This window comes from Cibotium barometz, chromosome 53, assembly GCF_041138505.1.
Source record: "Cibotium barometz isolate CiBa-2024 chromosome 53, ASM4113850v1, whole genome shotgun sequence".
NCBI classification, from domain to species: Eukaryota; Viridiplantae; Streptophyta; class Polypodiopsida; order Cyatheales; family Cibotiaceae; genus Cibotium; species Cibotium barometz.
In genome coordinates, this window is record NC_141098.1 from 21,042,933 (window position 1) to 21,065,840 (window position 22,908).

At 43.5% G+C, this 22,908-nt stretch overlaps 1 protein-coding gene across 1 annotated transcript in view; it reads right to left on the reverse strand.

Moving 5' to 3' along the window:
• The window catches only part of LOC147608396 (dynamin-like protein ARC5), a 49,979-nt gene that overhangs the window by 17,099 nt on the left and 9,972 nt on the right, over nt 1–22,908 (reverse strand). The window contains exon 4 of the mRNA XM_086789103.1: nt 11,166–11,387. Coding sequence (XP_086645229.1) covers nt 11,166–11,387 — 222 coding nt within the window. The remainder of the gene's footprint in view (nt 1–11,165; nt 11,388–22,908) is intronic.

Genomic DNA, 22,908 nt, shown 5'->3' on the forward strand with positions numbered 1-22,908 from the left:
ATTCAACCACGGGTGTGGCCAAGAATGGTCGACTTCACCTGGTGGCTGTTTTTTAAGTTGGGCGATTGTTTATGGCCCTAAGAAGCTGCTGGTCAGGGTATCCGGAGGCAGGAAAGTGCTGGCCGATTTGTGAGAGAGACATCCTCTATTGATCGGAGACCATCTGGCTTGTGAACTGTTGCTGGTTGATTTCCCTTGTGGCTTCTGAGATCTGGTCGACTTACTCTGTGAGCCAGACAGGAGGAAGATGAAGATGCAGGGCTGTCCCGGGCTGATGTGGGAGTGCTATGGGCTGTCCATGGTTGTCCTACATGTGCTTAATGCTGGAAATGCTCTCTGGTGCTGAAGATTGACATCAAAATTCAGCATATGTTTTGTTTTGTTTTCATACTATACTGGAAGAAATGGGTGCTAGCCAATGGAGAATCCCTGGGCACCTGCAAAGTTGTATTCGGAAGCAGACTCCTTTTTGGTAATCTAACCACAAAGGGAAGGGGGGCCGCCGGGGGGGGGGGGGGGGGGGGGGGGTTCAGCCCATCTTCTGGCCCGAGTGTGGTGTACTATGCAGAGCTGACATCTTTCTTTTATCTGGCATGCTTATGTGAATATTCAGTGTTCATGATTGATAACATTTCTGTGTTACAGCTGCCCTTCCGTTACATTGGTATCAGAGCTTGGCTTTCTACAAAGCTTGTGCCTTATATAATGCTGGATATAGCTGTAAGGAGTCATTATCCATGAGAGAAGATTGGAATTCTGAGGTATCCCTCGTCTTACTACCGCGCCTCGAAAGAGGTTACTTCTAGCTTAAATGGCACTGAGCGTGTGGAAAGACTTCATGGCCCTCCTATCTATGTAGGGGCACTATTGCACCCTTGCAGTCTATTCATTATCATACTTGGGAAGCTGGTAGAGAGCAGAATTTTCTTTCTGAAAATCTGGTAGATACATTATGGCCAGCCAGCCAAATCATTCTATTGACTCCTCTGGTAGATCCACCGTTGTCTGCTAGGGCTGAGGATCAGCAGAATCTTGATGCTTTGATGAATGAGCTTGAAGAGCTCCGTGCCTTGCAAAGGGACCTAGATGTACTGAGGGTTATTGAATCAAAGTCTCATGTGGTCACTTTTGATGCAATTGTCCAGCAGATGGGAATTGACAAAACCTCGAGAGTTGACTGTTGATGAATGAGCTTGAAGAGCTCCGTGCTTTGCAAAGGGACCCAGATGTACAGAGGGTTATTGAATCAAAGTCTCAGGTTAAGGCTGATGTGGTCACTTTTGATGCTGCAGAAAAAGGATGGGACATACAGAATGTGTGTTGATTACAGGACCCTTAACAAGATTACCATCGAGAACAGATTTCCAATTCCTGGAATCAATAATATTCTTGACAAACTTGAGGGTGTTGCTTGTTTTAGTCGCATTGATCTTAAAAGTGACTACCATCAAATTCGAGTGACTACCATCAGATTAGAGTGGGACCTCAAGATGTACACAAAACCGCTTTCAGAACCTCATTTGGGCTATATGAATATTTGGTGGTGCCATTTGGTCTTACAAATGCTCCCGCCGCTTTTAATAGAATTCTAAATGATGGACAGAATTTTTAGACCTCACCACAAGTTCATGGGAACTTTCTTTGATGATATTATTATCTTTTCAAAGAGTGAGGCTGAGCATAAAAACATCTCGCCATTGTTTTTGAAGAGCTTAGGAAACACAAGCTTTTCATCAATGGAAAGAAGAGTAAATTCTTCTTGTCAGAGATCCATTATTTGGGGCATATTGTTTCAAAAGAAGGTGTACGCATGGATCCCGCAACAAAGATTCAAGCTATTAAGGACTGGCCAAAGCTTCAAAATGTTCATTAAGTCAAGAGCTTCATTGGTCTATGTTCTTACTATTGTCGATTTATTCAACACTTTGCTTTCTTGGCTTCTCCGTTGCATGATTTGACGAAGAAGAAAGTTGCATTCTGTTGGTCTGATTCAAAAAGGACAGCTTTCCAAAAGTTGAAGGACGCCATCAGCTCAAGGCATGTTCTTATTATTCCAGACTTGCATAGACCTTTTGTGGTCAAGAGTGATGCATAAGGAGATTGTTTGGGAGATTTTTTGAATCAAGAGAGACATGCGATGGCTTTTGAAAGCCGCCGCCTGCAACATGTAGAATTGTATTTGTAGGTTTATGAGAAACAATTGTTGGCCGTTATTTATGCCCTACAAACATGGAAGCATTATCTTTTGGGGACTGAATTTATGGTTAAAACGGATCATCAGAGTTTACAGCACTTTCTCAGTCAATCTAAACTCTCAGAAAAACATCTAAGGTGGGCAAATTTCTTGTCCATGTTTCATTTTCAGATTTTGCATACTCCAGGCAAGAAGAATTTGGTGGCGGATGCTTTGTCACGCAAGTCTCAAGTGGGGGATATATATTCTGTGGACACAGATTTTCAGCTTATTTGGGCTGATTTGAATGATGGTACTACTATCCCATCTTATTCAACTTGAGATGGTTTTCTGATGATGCAAAACCGTATTTGTGTGGTCCAAGAATTGCGCCAAAAGGTTATGGAAGAGTGTCATGCTCCTCCATATGCAAGTCATCGTGGTATTCTAGCTACTACACAGGCTTTGAAAAGAGATTTCTTTTGGCCAACTATACGCAGGGGTATTGAAGCTTATGTTCGTGAGTGCCTAGTGTGTCAGAAAGTCAAGTTTGACAAGCATAGGACACCCGGTTTGCTTCAGCCCTTACCCATTCCACAAGAACCATGGGAAAGCATTGCCATGGATTTCATTATGGATTTGTCGAGATCTACACATGGTAATGATGCAATATGGACTATCATTGATCGTTTTAGCAAACAGGCACATTTTATTCCTGTGAGGAAAACCATCAAGCCAGAGCACATGGCAAAGTTGTTTTTGGCTCAGATTTTCAAACATCATGGCATGCCTAAATCTATTGTGGGGGATAGAGATCCTCGGACCACTAGTTTATTTTGGCAGGCATTGTTTAATAATATGGGCATAAAGCTGAGTTTTTCATCAGCTTATCATCTTCAAACGGATGGTCAGAGTGAAATTGTCAATTCAGTCGTACGTGATTTGCTCAAGTGTTACGTATCTCAACAGAAGTCAGATTGGGAAAAGTATTTGCCATTGGTTGAGTTTGCATACAATAACACTATGCATTCTTCAACTAATAAGGCTCCATTTGAGATAGTCTATGGCAAGGTGGTTCTTCCACCTATCTTACAAACAAAAGATGAAATCTTTGGAGCAAATGAGTATGTCCGAGATTTGGAGAGTGCGTTTGCATAGGTTCGGACAACCACAAAACAATTACATGAATGAAAGAAACTTTAAAAAATAAAAAACACACACACAAAAGTATACACACTTCTTCTTAATAAGAACTTAACCTTTTGAGCTGAGATACTATACGACACAAAATAGCAAAACAGAGAACTGTAAACTCTAGACCTAAAGCACTTAAGAGCCAAAACGAAACATTAAGCTAAACTTTAAAAAAGACTTCAACTCAAAAGTGCAACCATTAACTCCAATGTCAGTCCAAACATGAAGTGTAGGTTCATCAAATCTATCATGCATAGCGTGGACAATAAGCTATGACATCCCTACTCACGTCATCAGTGCCCAAGAGTAGGTGCAGGTTTGTATAAGGTTAGTCCAAAAGAACATGCTTTATAAAACCAGCGAACTGAGCTTCTATCACTCTCCAGAGGTGATGGGCATACTCAGCCATGATAGAGACTAGCACTCAAAGTCTACTCTAAGGTATAACAACAAAGAATCACAAAACATAGGAAAGAACCAATATTAAGCTGAAGCGAGAAAGAATTACAAAAAGACTAAACAAGGCCTACTCTAAGTTAAAACAACAAACCCTACTCTAAGCTAGAACAAGTCACTTTTACAAAAAAGAGCATTGAATTATGAATTAAGTAGGCTTTTCAGCTCCCCACTTCTATAAAACTTACTCCTTATCATTTTAAACATTCCAAAAGCTGAAATACCAACAAAGATAAATTTACTACGATTCATGAAAGAACGAACCTTTTTCAAAGTCTTATTGAAACTATAACTTTTTTCGATAAGCAGCAAAATAAGATGGCATGATTTGAGAGATAAAGGCAAATTTAGTAGAGCAAATAAATTTCAGCACTTGGTTGAGCATTCAATTGCTCTACATATGGATGCCCTCCATTAAACAAAGGTAGGAGCAAATTAAACATGTCTTGTGAGCATACATTCTATTGTTTTTTGCATGAAAACATGGGCTGAATTGAGTTTTTGACAAAAACAACCTCTCTACTTACCAAAATCCGCTTTGAGGCCAGATGGTAGAGTTTATATCCCTTGCTTTCTGAACTGTATCCCACAAATATGCATTTAACTGCCTTATCCATCAAGCTTACTGTGTTGTTGCTCAGGCACAAGAGCATAAGCAAGATAACCAAAAACATGCAAATGAGCCACAGAAGGCTTCCTGCCATGCCAAGCTTCATAAGGAGTTTTAGACACTGTAAGGCCTTAGTAGGGCATTTGTTCAACACATAGTTTGCGCACATAGTTGCCTCTAACCAAAAACCATGAGGTAAATCTTGGGCTTTCACCATACATCGTGCCATCTCCATGAGAGACCTATTCTTCCTCTCAGCCATACCATTTTGTTGAGATGTATATGGCAATGTACATTGATGCCTTATGCCTTTTTCAGCCATATATGCATGAAATTCCTTGGACATATACTCCTCCAGTGACTTATATATTGAAAATGAAGTGGCTTATAGATTGGTAATGCCCGATCACTGGAAAATACATAATGCATTTCATGCAAGTTTGCTAAGGCCATATGTGGGACCACCTCCTATGGAACCAGTTTTGGAAAATCCACCAGAGGTGGATGAACTTGAGGAGGCATTGCAACCTGAGCATATAGTTTTTCATAAGGAGCATAAGCATGCAGGTGGAAAGCTAGTACGCAGGTATCTTGTGAAGTTTAAAAACTATTTAGCTATGGATGCAAAATGGATGGACGCGGATTACTTGGAGGATTATCTGGAGCTTCTAACGGCCTATCTGGAAGCTTCTCAATTGCGGTCAACTGCTTAGAAGTCACGGGGGAATGTCACAAACTTCCTCACAGCTTCTGTTTTCTACTGATCATGTGTGGCATATGGAGCCTAACATGACATGCATGTATGGCATATGGAGCCTAACATGACATACATGTATGGCTGGTGGAGCCTAACATGATGTGTTTGTATGGCATATGGAGCCTGACATGACAGTACATGTATGGTTCATGGAGCCTGACATGATAGTACATGTGTGGCTTGTGGGGCCTGACATGGTGTACATGTATGACTCATGGAGCCTGACATGATGTGATTCCTTGGAACTAGCCATCCTGGAGATCTTATGTATTTATGTTCTGGAAAGGTTCTGGAAGGACCATGAGCCCTGGACATTTTAACTGATACAACTGAGCAGATGGGTGTTTCTTCCAGTCTAGCAGCACTCATGTGTGTGCATGACTTGGATTTTATATTTGGATGACTTGTTTTGTTTGCTTGGACAATGCCTGAGATTATTGCATGTGTTGTCCATGGGACGGGGACATCTCGGTACCCTCTGACGTGTATGTGCACACCTATTTGGGACTGACAGGTGGTCTATTTGTGTTTTGCAAGTGGTAACTGTCCCCAAAAACCCAATTTACAGCTTTATGATTTCACATACTAATAATTATGGGTGCAAGTCCACACTCACTTATAAGTGACCGGACAAATTATAAGTTATTTACATTGGGCAAGACCAATTTAATACACGTGGCGGCCAATAGATGGGTACTGGACAAGCTTTGGACCAATCTCTTGTAGGCGCCCCCTTCTGGACGAAAAAGCACAAGCCTGGGCTATTTTGAGCGGTGGAACTCTATTACGGGGAAGAGGGAAAGGGGGGGGGGGGGGGTGGAGGCACTCCAGTTTTGGATAGGCACCTACTTTTTGGTGCATGGGAGGAGCTGGTCGACTGATTCTGCAACTTCCTACAGCCATCTACCGCTCGCTACCTACCGTGACGGAATTGAACAACGGGTGTGGCCAAGGCTGGTCGACTTCACATAGTGGCTGTTTTTGATGCTGGCCAACTGTTTACGGCCCTAAGAAGCTGCTGGTCAAGGCACTGGAGGCAGGGAAGTACTGGCCGATTTGTGGGAGAGACATCCTCTATTGATCAGAGACCATCTGGCTTGTGAACTGTTGCTAGTCGATTTCCTTTGTGGCTTCTGAGAGCTGGTTGACTTACTCTGTGAGCCAGACAGGAGCAAGATGAAGCTGCAGGGCTGTCTCGGGCTGATGTGGGAGTGCTATGGGCTGTCCATGGTTGTCCTACATGTGCTTAATGCTAGGAATGCTCTCTGGTGCTGAATGTTTTGTTTTGTTTTCATACTATACTGGAAGAAATGTGTGCTAGCCAGTGGAGAATCCCTGGGCACCCACAAAGTTGTATTCGGAAGCAAACTCCTTTTTGGTAATCTAACCATAAAGGGGGGGAGGGGGAGGGGGGAGAGTCAACCCATCTTCTGGCCCCCAGTGTGTACTTTGCAGGGCTAACATCTTTCTTTTATCTGGCATGCTTATGTGATTATTCGGTGTTCATGATTGATAAGATTTCCGTGTAACAGCTGCCCTTCCGTTACATTTTCGTGTTGTGAGAGGGCAAACCAAGTGCTAGCACAGGCACACCAGTGTTGTGTGTGGACCTGGAACATCAAGGACGCCCTTGCTACTCTCCAGTGAGTGACGGGGAATTGTTGAAAGTCTTCCCCAACAAACATTGTTTGGTATTTGTATTCATTTCTTTGTTTATGGAAAATCTTGCTTTTATAGCAGTGTCTCCAAACCTTGAGAGCATGAATCACAGCATAAAGCTCCTTCTCAAGGGTTGGCCAACGAGATTGAGAGTCGTCTAGCTTTTTACTTTCAAAAGCAACCGGTCTACCATCTTGCAATAGAGCAGCCCCGATGGCATAGTCACTGGCATCAGTTTCAAGAACATAAGGCCGACTAGAATCGGGTAATGCTACGATAGGTGCTTCCTTGACTTTATCTTTCAAAAGTCTGAAGGCCATATCCAAATCGTTATTCCAAGTGATAGGCTGATTTGACTTACGTCCACGACCTTTCAATAAGTCGGTCATCGGTAGATGTGAGCTGAGAGTACTCCCGCACGGATTTCCGAAGAAAAACAACAAAACCGAGAAAAGAACGAAGTTGTTTCACTGTTCGCGGTATAGGCTAGTCCAGAACCTTCTGAACTCGGTCATAGTCAATGCTCAATCCATCTCTAGTGATCTTGTGTCCCAAGTAAATGATGTCTGTCATAAAAAACTCACATTTACTTAACTTAGCATATAGTCGATTCTGTCTTAAAATAGATAAGACAATCATGAGGTGTCTAACATGATCCTCAAGAGTACGACTATATATCAAAATATCATCCAGGAACACCACCACAAATTTTCCCAAATGTTCACGAAAAAGATCGTTCATCATTTACTGGAAAGTGACTGGAGCATTGGTTAACCCAAAAGGTAATACGAGAAACTCGTAATGGCCATACCTAGTCCGAAAGGCGGTTCTTTCGACATGCCTTTCATGAATACGTATCTGGTGATAGCCAGTACGTAAATCTATCTTCGTGAAATATTTCGCTCTTGCTAACCGGTCAATCAGGTCATCTAATCTAGGGAGAGAATAACGGTTCTTAATTGTCATCTTATTCAATCTCTTGTAATCTATACACATTCTCCAGGTGTTGTTCTTCTTTCTCCTAAGCAACACAGGTGCACCCCAAGGTGATTTACTTGGACGGATCTGACCCATCCTCAAATAATCTTCCAGTTGTTTAGCCAACTCATCTTCCTCAACTTGGCTCATCCTAAAAGGTGGAATACTGACAGGATGAGCACCAAGGATCAAGTCAATACGATGATCTACGGCCCGTTCAGGTGGTAAACCCGATGGCAGTTCCTTAGAAAATACATCTTCAAACGAATCAAGTATCTTCTGTAATTCTTTGCTTTCAAACACACTTAATTCATTTACATCCATGGAAGGGATGAGAAAGGAAGAAAGTGGAATCAATACACAATGGAAAGCAGTATACAAAGAAGAATCCATTATATTTCCAAAATCAACTGTATTTACAAGAGGTCCCCGAGAGGGATGTATACAATCACCTAAAATACTATACTGGGTGTTCCTATGCTGAAAAGAAAAAATATGACTAGACCAATCTATCTGGACTTGAAGAGTCTTAAACCACTCAATTCCTAATAACAAGTCTACATTTTCTAGGTGCATAACATAGCATTCCAGAGTATCTTTGTAGTCCTGAATCTGGATTAGAAGCATCTCCACCTTTCAATCTCATACTTGCCTTCCCGCAGGTAGGCGTACCTCATAGGTATGATCGTTGGGTGTCGTATCAAGACTCAATTTCTGCACAAGTTTGTAGTTAACAAAGTTGTGTGAGCTGCCAGGGTCTAGAAGAATGTGAATTTTATGGCCATTTACTTCTCCATAAACTCGGAGAAGATCATGCAAGCCAAATACTTTAGAGTTGAACAGACAATCAGAACATGCACTAGGACGAGAAAGTACAGTAACTGGCGTGCCTGTCAAAGACAATTGGTTAGCTGCCTTTGGCTTGGGTCCAGCGTTGGTCTTTGCACCCTTTTGCTTTGGGCAATCGTTACGCATGTGTCCTTTTTCTTCGTAGATAAAACAACGTCCTTCCTTCTTGAGCTTTAAAGCCCTAAGGAGTCGTTTCTTCTTCGCTGGTGTCGAACTTGAATTCTTCGAAGGTTAGTCCGAAGACTTTCCTTCATCGTGTTAGCCATAGGTGCAGAGAACTTTCGTTTATGCTTGTTCCCCTGCTCGGTAACGGGTTTCGACTTGGAAGAGACCATTTTATCATCATAGATACGAGCTGAATGAATGGCTTCGTCCAATGTTTTGCATTTGTTATTTTTAACTTGTAAACGGTATGAGTCTGGTAAACCAGCTACGAAGAACCCCAAAAGAGTAGTGGGATCCATCTTTGTAGCTTTCATCTGCAAGTCCCTAAACTTCTGGAGGTAGACCTCATAAGTGAGGTGCTACGAGGTCATGGTCAAAGCTGTAAACTGGGCAACAAAATCATAATCATCCTCTTTCTTGAGGAGTTCCTTCTTGAAGACGTCTTCGAATTGTGCCCAAGTTGTTGGCTTAGGGTTGAGTTCCTTCCACCAAAGCAAAGCTTTGCCTAAGAGGAAACCTGCTCCTAACTCGATCTTTTTTCCATTATTATATGGATGAAACTGAAAATGGACCTGCCACTTATGTAGCCAAGTGTCCACGATCTCCTTGGTACGCTGCTTTTGCTCGCCCCCGAACGGTTCCGGAGTAATATTGGGGCCTAAAGCAGAGGCCAAGGTATCCACACCCGAAAGAGTAGAGAGGGTAGTGGTCAAGAGAGAGATGGAGTTCTGCAAGGCTTGCATCTGGGCGGCAATTTGTGCCTAACGTTCCGAAGAAGAAGCTTCAAGAGCAGCTTTGAACTCTTGGAAATCTGATTGTGACAGATAATCGTCAAAAAGATCAGCATCGGTATCTTCCATAGCCGGCAAGCCTTCGCGTTCGACAAGGGGCTCCAACTCCCATTCTTCAAATAACACTTGTTTGACAAAGAAAGGCTCCCAAACCTCAAACCTCCTTCCTTGGAGCAAGGAATAGAGTTCACTCTTCTTCACTATGAATTATCAACCTCTGTCTATGCTTGAATTTCTTCTGAAGTACAACATGAAAAGGAGGACTACTCCATGGCACCTCCAACCAGTAAAACTTCTCGCAGCAAAACCTCATGCTAAAAGTAACAATCATACTTGAAGAAACACATTTGTGGAGTTGAGCCATTAGTTCCTGCAGTCCTCACAGACCAGCCAAAAAATAACTTCTAACTTACGTAGATCGCCCTATCAATGTTTAAATATGACTTGACATTGTAAGATTCACCTTGCCCAATGGTTTCAAGACTTCCATTGTTAGAAGAGCACAAGCATGCACATTGGAGATAAGGTCGAGAAAAAAGCACACATGACAAGGACTGAATCTCAACAGCCTCTTCCTCCCATCCCTCCTTCCTTTTTTTCTCTACTCTTGCTTCACTGATTTGAAGCCAAATGCTGAAAAAGCTTAGGTGGCATTTTTGTTGCAAACTGTGTATATGGACTGAGCAAGAACAATGCCCTAGATTGCAGCTGTTTTGTGTTGTTTTGAGAGGCTGAGAGTTGAAGACTTCTGAAAGCTGCCAGGAGGCTGGGCCTCTAGAAAGGCAGGCCAATATTTCTGCCACCCCAGCCTGAAAGTGCACATGTCTGTTGCCGACTGCAGGCACGCCTAGCTAAACATCACTCACGGCCATTTTTGCTTACCTTTCAAGGCTAGCAAACATGTTTCCCTATTCAAAGAGCCCAGTCACTTCGCCAGCATCTGACAGAGCCGGTCATTTCGCCAGCATCTGATGGAGCAATGGATGCATGTGACATGTTCAGGACAAAGTGCAGAAGAAAGCCTCCTCTCTTTCTGCCAAAGAGTAATTTCATAACAAGCTAGCCTCCTCTCGTGCTGCCAAACAGTAATTTCATAACAAGCCAGCCTCGTCTCTTGCTGCCAACAGTAATTACATAATTTCGGGACAGATGGTTCGAACCTGTCCTAATACAGTGTCGAGCAGCTTACACATCCACCTAGCAGTTGTAGCCACTCTCCCACCCCCCCACCCCTACCAAACAACAAAAAAAAACCCTTTCCCCTCTCCCCTCACACCCTACCATTCTGATTTGCCTGACAGCTGAAACTGCAAAATGCAACACCAAAAAAACAGATTGCAATCGTTCAAGTTCTTGGGTAAACAGAATAAGCAGTCTAAAAGCCAGCGGGATTAACTTTGGGTCTCAGTTATTCAAGCTGAATGTCTACCACTGTTCATCTAAGAGCACAACACAACAGGAACTAAACTATATACAAGCCGTAGATACCAAAATAATTAGCCATACAAGTTTGACCTCGTATCAGGTTCCTACCTCTCTATACTGATCATTGGACCTGTATACTGAGTCCCGCCCACTGCCAACTCTTCCAGAAGGTACAGAGGTGAAGAACGGAGTATCACCCAAAATGTTTCCATCCAACAAACGAGGAGGAGGTCTGAGAAACAGTTCAACATCTGCAGATCGAGCAAATTGTGGAATTCTGGTGTCCAATTTCGTGGATACTATCACCGTTCTTGAAAGCTCCGGATCCATCTAGCAAGCATGGCACAGTATGGTTAGCACTCTAATCTGGAAAGCAAAGAAATCTAGACCAAAAATAAGCACTGTAACAGCCAGTAATTGCCTAATTAGAAACCTGGAAAAAAGTGTTAGCTCGTATTTCTAGTCCATGTGACATGTCCCATTTGGCATACATAAGAGAAAGCATTAGGTGTAAAGATCTGTGAAAGTACAATTTACATCATAATGCTATAAATGCAACAAGTAACTTTCAAACATCCTATATATTAGACGACCTGCAAAGCTCCTGTGATGCCTAAGCGACGTGGTTAGAAACGTTAGGTACAATGCACACAATATGTATTTGATATAAGTGCAAAAAGTACTGATAAGATAAGGTACATTAAGTACACCACTCTTTTTCTAGTTTGAATAATATGAACATTAAATATGGTATTTTGAAAACAACTGTGTACACATAATGTGTGCAGGCTGTGGGAAAGCATATAGGATGCATGGATGAGACATAGGGAACGCATGATAAGGTCTAGAACAAATTAGAGCTACATTTATATAGAAGCTTGTAAAATTTGTCCACGGCGTATGGAACGCTCCGTATGGACAAATGGATTAAGGAACTTGACTGATTGACTGACTCACCATGGCTGAGGAATGACCTACATAGCTCGTGCCTGACATAACCTGGAGTGAGGATTACAATGGGATCATGGCGTACGACAATTATCATCCTAAAGGGTGCTGATATTGTACAATGTTGCACTAATGATGATGAGCCTTCATGTCACCATGCACTACAATGCAAAGTGCATGTGACATTCCCTCCTGCTTAGCTCGGTGGCAGGTTCATGGCTTCCAAGTAGTCCACCAATAACTGGGGATACTCTTGAAAGAACTCCTCATCTAGCCAAACAGCTTCGTGGGTACCTCGATCTCGGAACTTCGTATAGAACTGATGTATTCGTCGACCGGAACCATGCTTCCAACGATGAAGAAGGATCTCCTCAGGCTCAATGACTTCTGCTTCGTCTACCACGTCTGGCTGCTGTTCATCTGAAACATCAAACACTTCTGGTCCAACATATGGTTTTAGCCAAGAAACATGGAAAACATCATGCAATGTCCAACTGTTAGGCAACTTCAACTTCATGGAGACATCACTTATCTTTTTAACTATTGGGAAAGGTCCAAAACTACAGAAAGAAAGCTTGGGACAACGTTTGCCCACTTGTTTCAAGTTTCAACCTCTGTTTCATGAGACGCAGATAGACCCAATCCCCTTCCTTGAAGTGGACATCTCGTCTAGACTTATTTGCATGTCTGCTATAAGCTTCATGTGCTTTGTGTTAGATATCATCCCCTACTTGCTGGCTTCCTATTTAGTGTCCTATTTTAGCCTCTAGGACTGACCATGTTAGTCAAAGGGACTGGTCACCCCTCACATGTATTTTACCCATATTTATTTCCCATTTATGGTCCTAGGTATTTTCCCAGTCGTGGAGATATTTATCACCAGTCGGCTGCCTTCATGTAGAGGTATATATAGCCGGCATGCCTCCCTCATATTTCATTGCTTGCCTAGCTTGTCAAGCTGCACAGTCCCTCACTTACGAGGTTCTCCCCTCTTGCTCGAGACATGTATTCCTTTTGGTGATGATATTGAGAGCAGGTTCTCACTTGTGTTTCCTCTCCATCTTTTTTTTTTTCGTGAAATGGTGTTTTATATTATATGTAAAAAATGTACATCAGCAACATGGCTCACACAGAACCTATGGCCCCAAAAACCCCCACAAAAGATCCTCTAAAGGATCATGACCATGCAAACCTGTACACTAATAAGAAAGTCTCCTAGCCAAATAAGCATCCAAAATAAAAGCATCAAAGATGAGCCAGCCGAGCCGCCGTAGACCATAACTAAATAACATCTGCATGCAGTAGCTGAGCTGAGAGAAGAGAAGAAAACTGCCAAAGCAGCAAACCGCGGATACGTAGAATGTGCCCATGTATTCCAGACAAGGAATCAAAGATGAACCCATTCCGTGTAGTCCAAATATGCCAAAGTCCTGTCCATCTAAGGAAATGGAATATCACAAGGTGACTGTCCGAAGTAATGACTTGAGGACAAATCCCAAATATCCACTGATGAGCCGAAACAGTAGACCTCTCTACTGCCTCCCAAACGCGAGAGACAAAAGACCAAATCTGACGGGCCACTGGACAACTCATGAACAGATGCATAACTGTTTCAGTGCATGTCGTGCAGAAGAAGCAAGAGGCCAATGTAATTTTACGACGCCTAAGTTGATCCCGTGTAGGTAACCCTCCCACCAACATCCTCCAAATGAAAACCTTACCTTGGTAAGGGAGTTTAGACTGCCAACCACGGATAAGAGTTTTCTGCCACCATGATTTAGACTTGTGCAATCCCCACACCTTATTGGCCTTGGCTGAAACCTAATCTTTCTCTGATACGAGCTTATGATAAACCTGGTTAGCTGAAAGTGATATCAAGTCACCAGATTTACATAGTGCCCAATCAAGCCAAGGCTGATCTGCAGATGGCCGAGGTAATGGAGTAAAAGGCTCAACTGCATGCATGATGTCAACCCATAGTGGCTGAAATGTATTTTGGAACCTTAAAGTGCTGCCGAATACGACGAAACGAATATGGCCTGTCACGACCAGGTATCACAGCATCTCGGATTCTAACCAAGCCTAACCTGACCATGCGGTTGAGTCGTATGCGTGAAGCATCTCTGTCTGGCCAAACAATGACACGCGACTCCACAAATGTTTCGAACTGCAAAGAGTTCAAAAGTAGTCTTTCATGACCAGGATCCCACCGAGCCAATACTAGAACTTCATGCCAAGAAAGGAGAATATGCGATAAAATGTGAGATGAGCGAATACGGACAGGATGAGCCGCATTCACAATGTCCCACAATGAAGCCTGCACACGTGTCCGTCCATGTGACAATCCCTCCAACTCAATCAAGTCACGAGCCATGAATACCCAAGGCTACTCCTGCAAACACATATCCTGAAAAAGCGCCCACCTACACGCCACCATATGCAAGCGGACATCCAGTAAAGCAGCCCCACCCATTCTTTTGGGCGTCGTAATGTGATTCCAAGCTATCCATGTTTGACCCATAATATTTCCTTGCCTCTTCCACAACATAAACCGAATGGGAGCAACCAAACGGAGAAGAGATTTGTGCGTCCAAGGTGGCAAAGGCAAAAAATAGGAAATCATGCTAAGCATAATAACCTGAGCTACCTTAACCCTCACGTACATAGGCCACCCTTGAGCTTTCCAATACACAAATTTATCCGGGATCCGAGCAGAAATCCAAGCAAGAAGCGCTTGGGGATCATCCACACCCACCGGATACCCAAGATGACGAACAATGTCTCCTATATGCACCACACGGCCTTGCCACCCTAATGCCTCAAGATCAAATTCCGTGCATACAATGAGGGCTGATTTTGTTGAATTTATTTTCAGCCCAGAAGCCAATGCAAAATTATTCCAAGCTTCCATTGCTCGATCTATATTGGCTTTTTCGGCCCTGAGAAACATAAAAGTGTCATCCGCAAGGGCTTGAGCAACCAATTGCTTGCCATGAGGGAGATGCAAACCAACCACTTCACCATGCGATGCCATAGCATCTAGGCGAGATAACATAGGATGAGTGGCAATGGCAAAGAAAAGAGGGCTAAGAGGACAACCCTGCCGGAGAGAACAGGTGAGAGAAATACCATCCGAAAGTCCTCCATTGAGCATAATCCGCGTGATAGAGCCAAAGCCAAGTAAATGCACCAAATTAGCCATTTTGGGACCAAAGCCCATGGCTGTCATTAACTGAGAAAGGAAAGACCAACTGACATGATCAAAAGCTTTTTCAAGATCCAGCTGCACCATCACAATCTCTTGCTTCTTTGCCTTGGCATAATCCACTCCAATTTGAACATTAAAAATATTATGCAAAATATTCCTGCCATGCACAAATCCATATTGATATGCATGAATAAGAGTAGGAAGCACCTTCTGCAAGCGATTGGCAAAAATCTTTGTAAAGATTTTATACATAATACCCATAAGTGAGATCGGGCGCCATTGAGCCAAAGAAGTAGGCGAAGGGACTTTGGGCAACAAACGAAGTATGCCCAACTTCCAATCGGCAGGCATATATCCCTCATCTCAAACCCTTTGACAAATGAGCGTCAAAGGCTTTGCAAGTTGATCAGCATATTTTCGAAAAAACTCATTTGTCAAACCATCCCAACCAGGGCTCTTTTCCATGGGAAGTTTGGAGAGAACACCTTCCACTTCCCCTTGAGTAACAGGAGCATCAAGCTGAACCGCCACATCAGGGTCAACTTGATATCGTACTTCAACAAACAATGACTCCCTTGTGCAGCCAGGACAGCCGGCGAGAAATCCTCTCGAGGGGCAAGCAAATCTTCATAAAAGAATAACCTCAGAAGGTTGAGTAACAAGGTTGCCTTGGGCATCCATCAGCCTAACAATATTCTCACGCATATGTTTTTGATGCAACTTATCATAGAAGCGATGAGATTGACAGTTAGCATCCCGCAAAGCATCAAGACGTGCAAGTAGTTTAAAGCGAACATATTGTGCTTCCTGCACCCTAGATAGCTCCTTTTTCAGCCATTCTATGGCATCCACAACTTCAGCATCCATAGAGTTAGTAAACATGAACGCCTGCAAGCCCTTTAAAAGCGACTCAAGAAGAGCCACATGCTGTTTTTGTATAGAGGCATTAGCAAGACCATAATGCCGCGCTAATTTCCGAGTGTTGTTAAGGAACACTGGCCAAGCATGATAATCAGCCATGGACACTCTTCCATGGACACTCTTGTGGAGAAATGTCGTATCAACTGACGCATATAAACATCAAAAACTTCATGCTCCAAAAAAGTGTGATTTAAGCACAAAGGCAAGTGTCCCAACAAGCCTTTATATGCATCCACAGGATGATAGACCATTTCAAACACAAGCGGCCAATGATCCGAGAAAACCTGTTGCTGATCAACCATCGTAGTAAGAACCTCTGGCAAAAAGAGATCTTGATGTAAAATATACATCCTATCCAATCTAGCATAAGTGCCCCAAAACTGTTGTGAGGCATAAGTGTAACCCCTGTCATCTAAATGCAACCAAGACCACATGTCTTGTTTTAGCGACCTTGCTGCAAAAGCTTCCCACGCCATTCTCTCCGCGCCATCCATTACAGAATGAGGCGACGTGGCTTGCTCTCTGGAGACACACATATTAAAGTCTCCCATCACAAAGCCACGATGAGAGATTAAAAGAGCACACAAGTCATTCCACAGCAAACGGCGTGCACAAGTATTATTTGGAGCATACACCCCTAACAACCATAAAGGCGTATCATCCCAAACAATCTGTATCACTAGAAATCTTCCATGAACATCTTGAATCACAAGAGAAGGCTGAAACTGCGAACGAACAGCAAACATAACACCTGACTGCAAAGCAGGATGTCCGCTGTAGAAAACATGAAACCCCTTATATACATAGGCTTTGCCAGCCAACTTATGCTGCTTATGTTCAACTGCACACAAAACATCCCAATCATGACAAAAAATTGTACGCCAAAGCCTGAACTGCTTTTGGCGCGAAGAAATACCCTTTACATTCCATTGAACAATTTTCATAAGCCTTCCCAGAAAAGGAATCAACAAGGCCGTGTACTAGGCCCAGGACAATCTGCCAAATCACGAACCTTTTGAAGCATTGCATTTTTAGACATGGTATTTGTGATCTCAGACTGCCCTTGGAGTTCCCGAGCACGTGCCGAAGGGTAATGACCATCCCATGGCAAGATGACCTCACCCTTCGAACCAAACACAAGAGGCAATTGTTGTTGTGCTTCTTTTGTTAGGCGACTTCTAATAGGATAGCGTTCTACTCTATCCACCCCAAGAGCCCGTACGTTGAGAAAGTTGGCCTCCCAACCTCTCAATCTTGGTCTGTTGCTGGGCACCTGAATCCAAAGGGCGACGAGCATATGTATGTAAGGGCCCCTGATGAGTACGCAAAGGCCCCCGCCAAACAGCATCTGAGAAATCCCCCCGCGGGGCAACAAATCATGTCTTTTTACCACGTACTTCCACCCATGGCTGCTCAACCTCATTCTGAACATCCACATGTACATCCATGTGTTGGGCATCATGTAAAGGAGTATCATGCTCATCTTCCACGGGCAACTGCCCATCAACGATATCCTTGGTAGCAACTTCTTGTTCTTTCTTAGGACATTCAGAGACAAAGTGGCCCATCTCACCACATTTGAAACAATGGCCAGCAAATGTATCCCACCTCAATTCATACATTAAAGGTTGCAACCCAGCCATATTGACACACAAATGTGTCGGCCTAGGTCTGCCAGTATCCCACAACATGCATAGACGATTTCGGTTTCTAGATGTCATTCGAGGCACCACCAAGACATCACCGATACCTCGCATGAGACCTGGTAAAACACGCCAAAACATTGGTGGGAATTGTTTCACTTCAACCCAAACTGGAACCCAAACTGGGCAAGCCTGGCGCAACATATCTTGGTACTCTGCCATAGGCTTCCACGGAACCACATGAACCAACTGCCCATCCAAAAAGAGTGGCACCTGCTCCAAGACTACCCTACGGGCTTCCGAAGTGCGAAAAAATATTTCATAAAAGCCTCTCGGACCATCATAAATCTCCTCAAGTGCCTCAGGCGACACCAAGCGGCCCAACCATGCTCTAAGACGAGGCAACAACGAAATACGCCCAGTAAAGAAGAAGATAGCAGCACAAACATGAAAATCTGCTAGCTGTTGTAGCAACAAAGGAGTCTCCATGCATACATCAGCCACACCACCATTATCTACTGCAACCATTTGCATGCTATTTGCCTTCACATATTCTTGCAGAAGCTCACCAGTGATCTGCAGCAAACGTGCAAACTCCAGAGAAGGTACATGAGAACTTTCCTCTGCATTCTCTCCAACATTCACCGGAGTGTAGCTTGCATCAACATCAAGCCTTTGACGTTTTTGTTGCTCCGAGGCATCTGAAGCATAACCCACATCCTTCTCGATCATCTCCTCAATAAGATCCATGTTAAGGCTATTGGCAGCCATGCCACCAACAGCAGCAGCCGGGTCATCCAAATCCATGTACGAAAGCAAAGAAAACCCGTTCTCTCAAACCCTAATTCAACACCTGAAAACCCTAATTCAGCACCTGCAAACCCTAATTCAGCAGCTGCAAACCCTAAATCAGTAGCTGCAAACCCTGGAAACCCTAAGAGCAGAGCCTGAAAACCCTATAACAGCAAAAGGAAACCCCAAAACGACTGCTGTAAACTGTAAAACAGCAGCAAAATCTACGTTCAAAAACAGCAGATTTCGAAGAAGAGGAAACCCTAAAATAGCAGCCCAAATCTGTTTGAAACCCTAAAACAGCAGCAAATCTATGTTCGAAACCCTAAAACAGCAGCTCTACTTAAGACGAAACCCTAAAACATGTACAGGAAACCCTAAAACAGCAGCCCAAATCTGTTCGAAACCCTAAAAAAGCAGCAAATTTCTCTTCAAAACCCTAAAACAGCAGCTCTACTGTAGACAAAACCCTAAAGACAGCTCCTCTCTCTCTCTCTCTCTCTCTCTCTCTCTCTCTCTCTCTCTCTCCCCCGCTACAACTCGAGAACAAATCGGCAGAGCTGAATAAAGTTAAAGAAGCAAGAAAGAATGGCAAATGGGCAATATACAGAGGAGGACAAGCAATCATTAAAGAATTCCGTACCCCACCCCCCTCAAGAGCAAATCCATCCATGGATGAAATATAGCTATTTTTATTTTGAACCTCAATTTCGAACTAGATGCAATAGAACCCATTGTAACTTAAACTCTTAAGAGTCTTAAGAGTTCATTTTGAGTTTTTTTTTTTTCAGTTTTATGCCTCTTTGGCATCGATACCCAGAGTGGAATGTAAATGGATGTACCTGATCTGTCCCATAGGTCGGATTCGGCCTCCCGTGGACGTTAATATAACTCTCTCTCTCTCTCTCTCTCTCTCTCTCTCTCTCTCTCTCTCTCTCTCTCTCAGTTTCACTTATATGCAGTTTATAAGTGTTTTGGTCCACCCGGCACATTTATGGCCGGACATGTGAACACTTATCCTTTAGGGGTCACTATCATGTGGCTTGTACTTGATTTTTCTATCATTGTAGAATACAACAGTCGTGTTCACTTCTTCTCCTTGTTTTCCACGCTTGCTTGAACCTGTGTAAACCCTAACCCTAACCCTGTTTGTCTTCAATTGGTATCAGAGCCATTGAAGCTTTGCCTTTGCCCATTGCTGTACACATTCACCTTTATCAACTGCCGTACATCTGCCCGTACATCTGTCCGTACCAGTCTGCCGTACTGCTGCTTCCGTACCTGACAGTGCCGCCGTACTGCAGCTTCTGTTCCTGTCAACGTCGCCGTACTGTAGCCTCCGTACCTGACAGCGCCGCCGTACTGCAGCCTACGTGCCTGTAAGGGCCGACTGTCACCTGCCTGCGCCAACTGTACAAGACAGCGCAGTACTGTACTGCACTTGTCAACGCCTGTACCAACTGTGCCTGGTCGCCTTCACTCTGCTATTCAGCCCGAGTACCTGTGCGCCACCTGCAAGACGCCGCCTGTAGCCCCAGTCAGCGCTAATCGTCACCTGCACAGAGAAAAGTGCAACTTTAAAGTGGTGTACCTGGCGACTGCACCTGGCGACTGTACAACAGTCTACGTATCTGCACACTTCAGTCAACTCAGACCTGTTGAAATCTCAGCTGGTAAGCATTACAAGTTTTGAATATTGGGCACTTTAATTTTCTCTGTGAAAATATACAGGCACAACAGGCAGATTTTCTAGCAAGAAAATATACAGATTTTTGCACAGTTTGGGTGCAGCAAATTTGGGCATTTTTGGGACATTTTGGCATTGTGTACGCCATTTGCTGCTCTACTCAGTCATTGGTGCATTGAGCTGCACATTCAGAGGATTGAGAGTGCAGGCAGATTTGGGTGAACTGTATTCAGTGGAGTACAGTTGTTATCAGGGTTTTTGCTATTGGGTTTTTTGGTAAACAGGTACAACATTGTGCGTAAAGCATAATGGCAAATCAACAGCAAAGTGATGTATTCACATATTTGTCTAAGGAAGACAAATTGGATGGCACGAACTACTCCTTGTGGAGTTTTATGCTGAAAAATGTGCTTGTGGCAAAAGGTCTTTGGGATTTTGTTAGTGGTGATGAACCACGTCCAGGTCCATTGGCTCCAGAGACTCCTCCCCAAGGGGGTGCTCGTGGACGAGGACAACAGGTACAGGCTCCAGGACAGCCATTGCCTGTTCAGAGAACAAATGCTCAAAAGACATGGGATGCCAGGGATGCACAAGCTTTGTCACTCATTGCATTATCAGTTCAGAGGTCCATTATACTTCATATTCGTTCAGCTGGCTCTTCACAGAATGCATGGGTGACTTTGGAGCAAATGTATGCTGCTCGTAATGAGGCTAGGATCTCATTTTTGAAAAGAGAGCTGGAAAATCAGAAGATGAATGAAGGAGATGATATGTCTAGCCACTTAAACAAGCTGCAGGATTTGAGAGAGCAACTCATCAATGTGGATGAGATTATTCCTGAGACACAGCTTGTGTCCACCATCTTGCACTCTTTGCCAAGATCTTACTTGGCTTTCCATACCTCTTTGAACCTCAGCATGAGGAATGCTGTTGAACCCCTCAAGTATCAGGAACTTGTTGCTCTCTTACTACAAGAGGAGCAAATGAGGAAAAATATGAATATGAACACAAATGCTGAACAAGCATTTACTACACGTCAAAAGGGGAAAGGGAAATCTCAGCCAAAGAGTGCAAATCAAAACTCAGGTGATGGTTTCACAGGATACCAAGAAAGGTGATGGACAGCCCAAGAAGAAGGGCAAATGTCATTACTGTAAGAAGCCAGGTCACTACATCACGGAATGTAGGAAGAGGATTGCCAAAGAGAAGGCAAAGGAAGCTGGGATGTCTGTTAATGATGCTCCTAAAGCTCCTCCAGAGACTGCTTCTTTTGTTGAGGACAGGGATTACTGTTTTTTTACATGCAGCTATGATGCCTCTTGGTCTTCACAGGCACTCAGTTTGACAGAGCATGCATGTACTTGGTATTTTGATAGTGGTGCCTCAAAACATATCACATCTCGCAGGGATTTGTTTAGTCATGTTAGCCCTCCCCCTGTTGGCAAAACTGTTCAGTGTGCCAACAATGCTTCATATCCAGTGTGTGGCATTGGGGAGATTCAGCTTACAGCCATTGATGGCTCCATTCTCCGCCTTACAGATGCCTTATATGTACCAAGGATAAAGAAGAATTTGTTGTCCATTTCTTCTTTAGCACATTGTGGAATGCAAGTCCACTTTGATGATGATAAATGCATGGTCAGAGACAAAGCAAATGCCTTGACCTTGATGCTTACTGGTACATTATGTCATGGACTTTATGAGTTGGATGCATTTCAGCCAGTGGATCAGTCTGCTTATCATGCATTCACTCTTACTCCAGCTATGGTTGATGCGGAGTTATGGCATGCTCGCATGGGGCATGTAAATTTTGGTAGTCTTATGCTTATGCAGCGACATAATATGTTTACAGATCTACCTCTCATGGAGAAGCCTCCAGATCACATTTGTGAAGGATGTATTTTGGGAAAAATGCACAGGTTTTCCTTCCCACGTGATCAGGCTCTAAGAGCAACTGCAAAGTTGCAACTTATACACAGTGATCTTTGTGGTCCCATGCAGACGAAGTCATTAGGTGGTTGCTTTTATTTTGCAACATTTATTGATGACTTCTCTCGTATATGCTGGGTCTATCCTTTGACACAGAAATCACAGGTATATGATGCATTTTTGGCCTTTGTAGCACTTGCTGAGACAGAGTCAGGATGCAAGGTGAAGACTCTCCGTTCTGACCGAGGGGGGGAATATATGTCACATGTGCTGAATTCCTTTCTTGGGAGTAGAGGTATAAAACATCAGTATACTACTCCTTACACTCCACAGCAGAATGGGGTTGCAGAAAGGAAAAATCGGTCACTCATGGAGATGGCCAGATGTATGCTAAAGGCAAAAAGACTACCACATATCTTTTGGGTGGAAGCAGTAATGTGTGCTTGTCATATTTTGAATCGATGTCCCACAAAGGCATTGGTTTCTATTACTCCTTTTGAGGCTTGGCATGGCCGCAAGCCTTCTGTATCGCATTTTCGTATCTTTGGGTGTCTTGCATATGCACACATACCCAAAGAGTTAAGGAGGAAGCTTGATGATAAAGCCACAAGATGCATTTTTGTTGGGTATAGCCGTGAGAGCAAGGGCTACAGGTTATATGACCCACTATCCAGGAAGATATTCATCAGTCGGGATGTGATTTTTGATGAAAAATCAGAATTA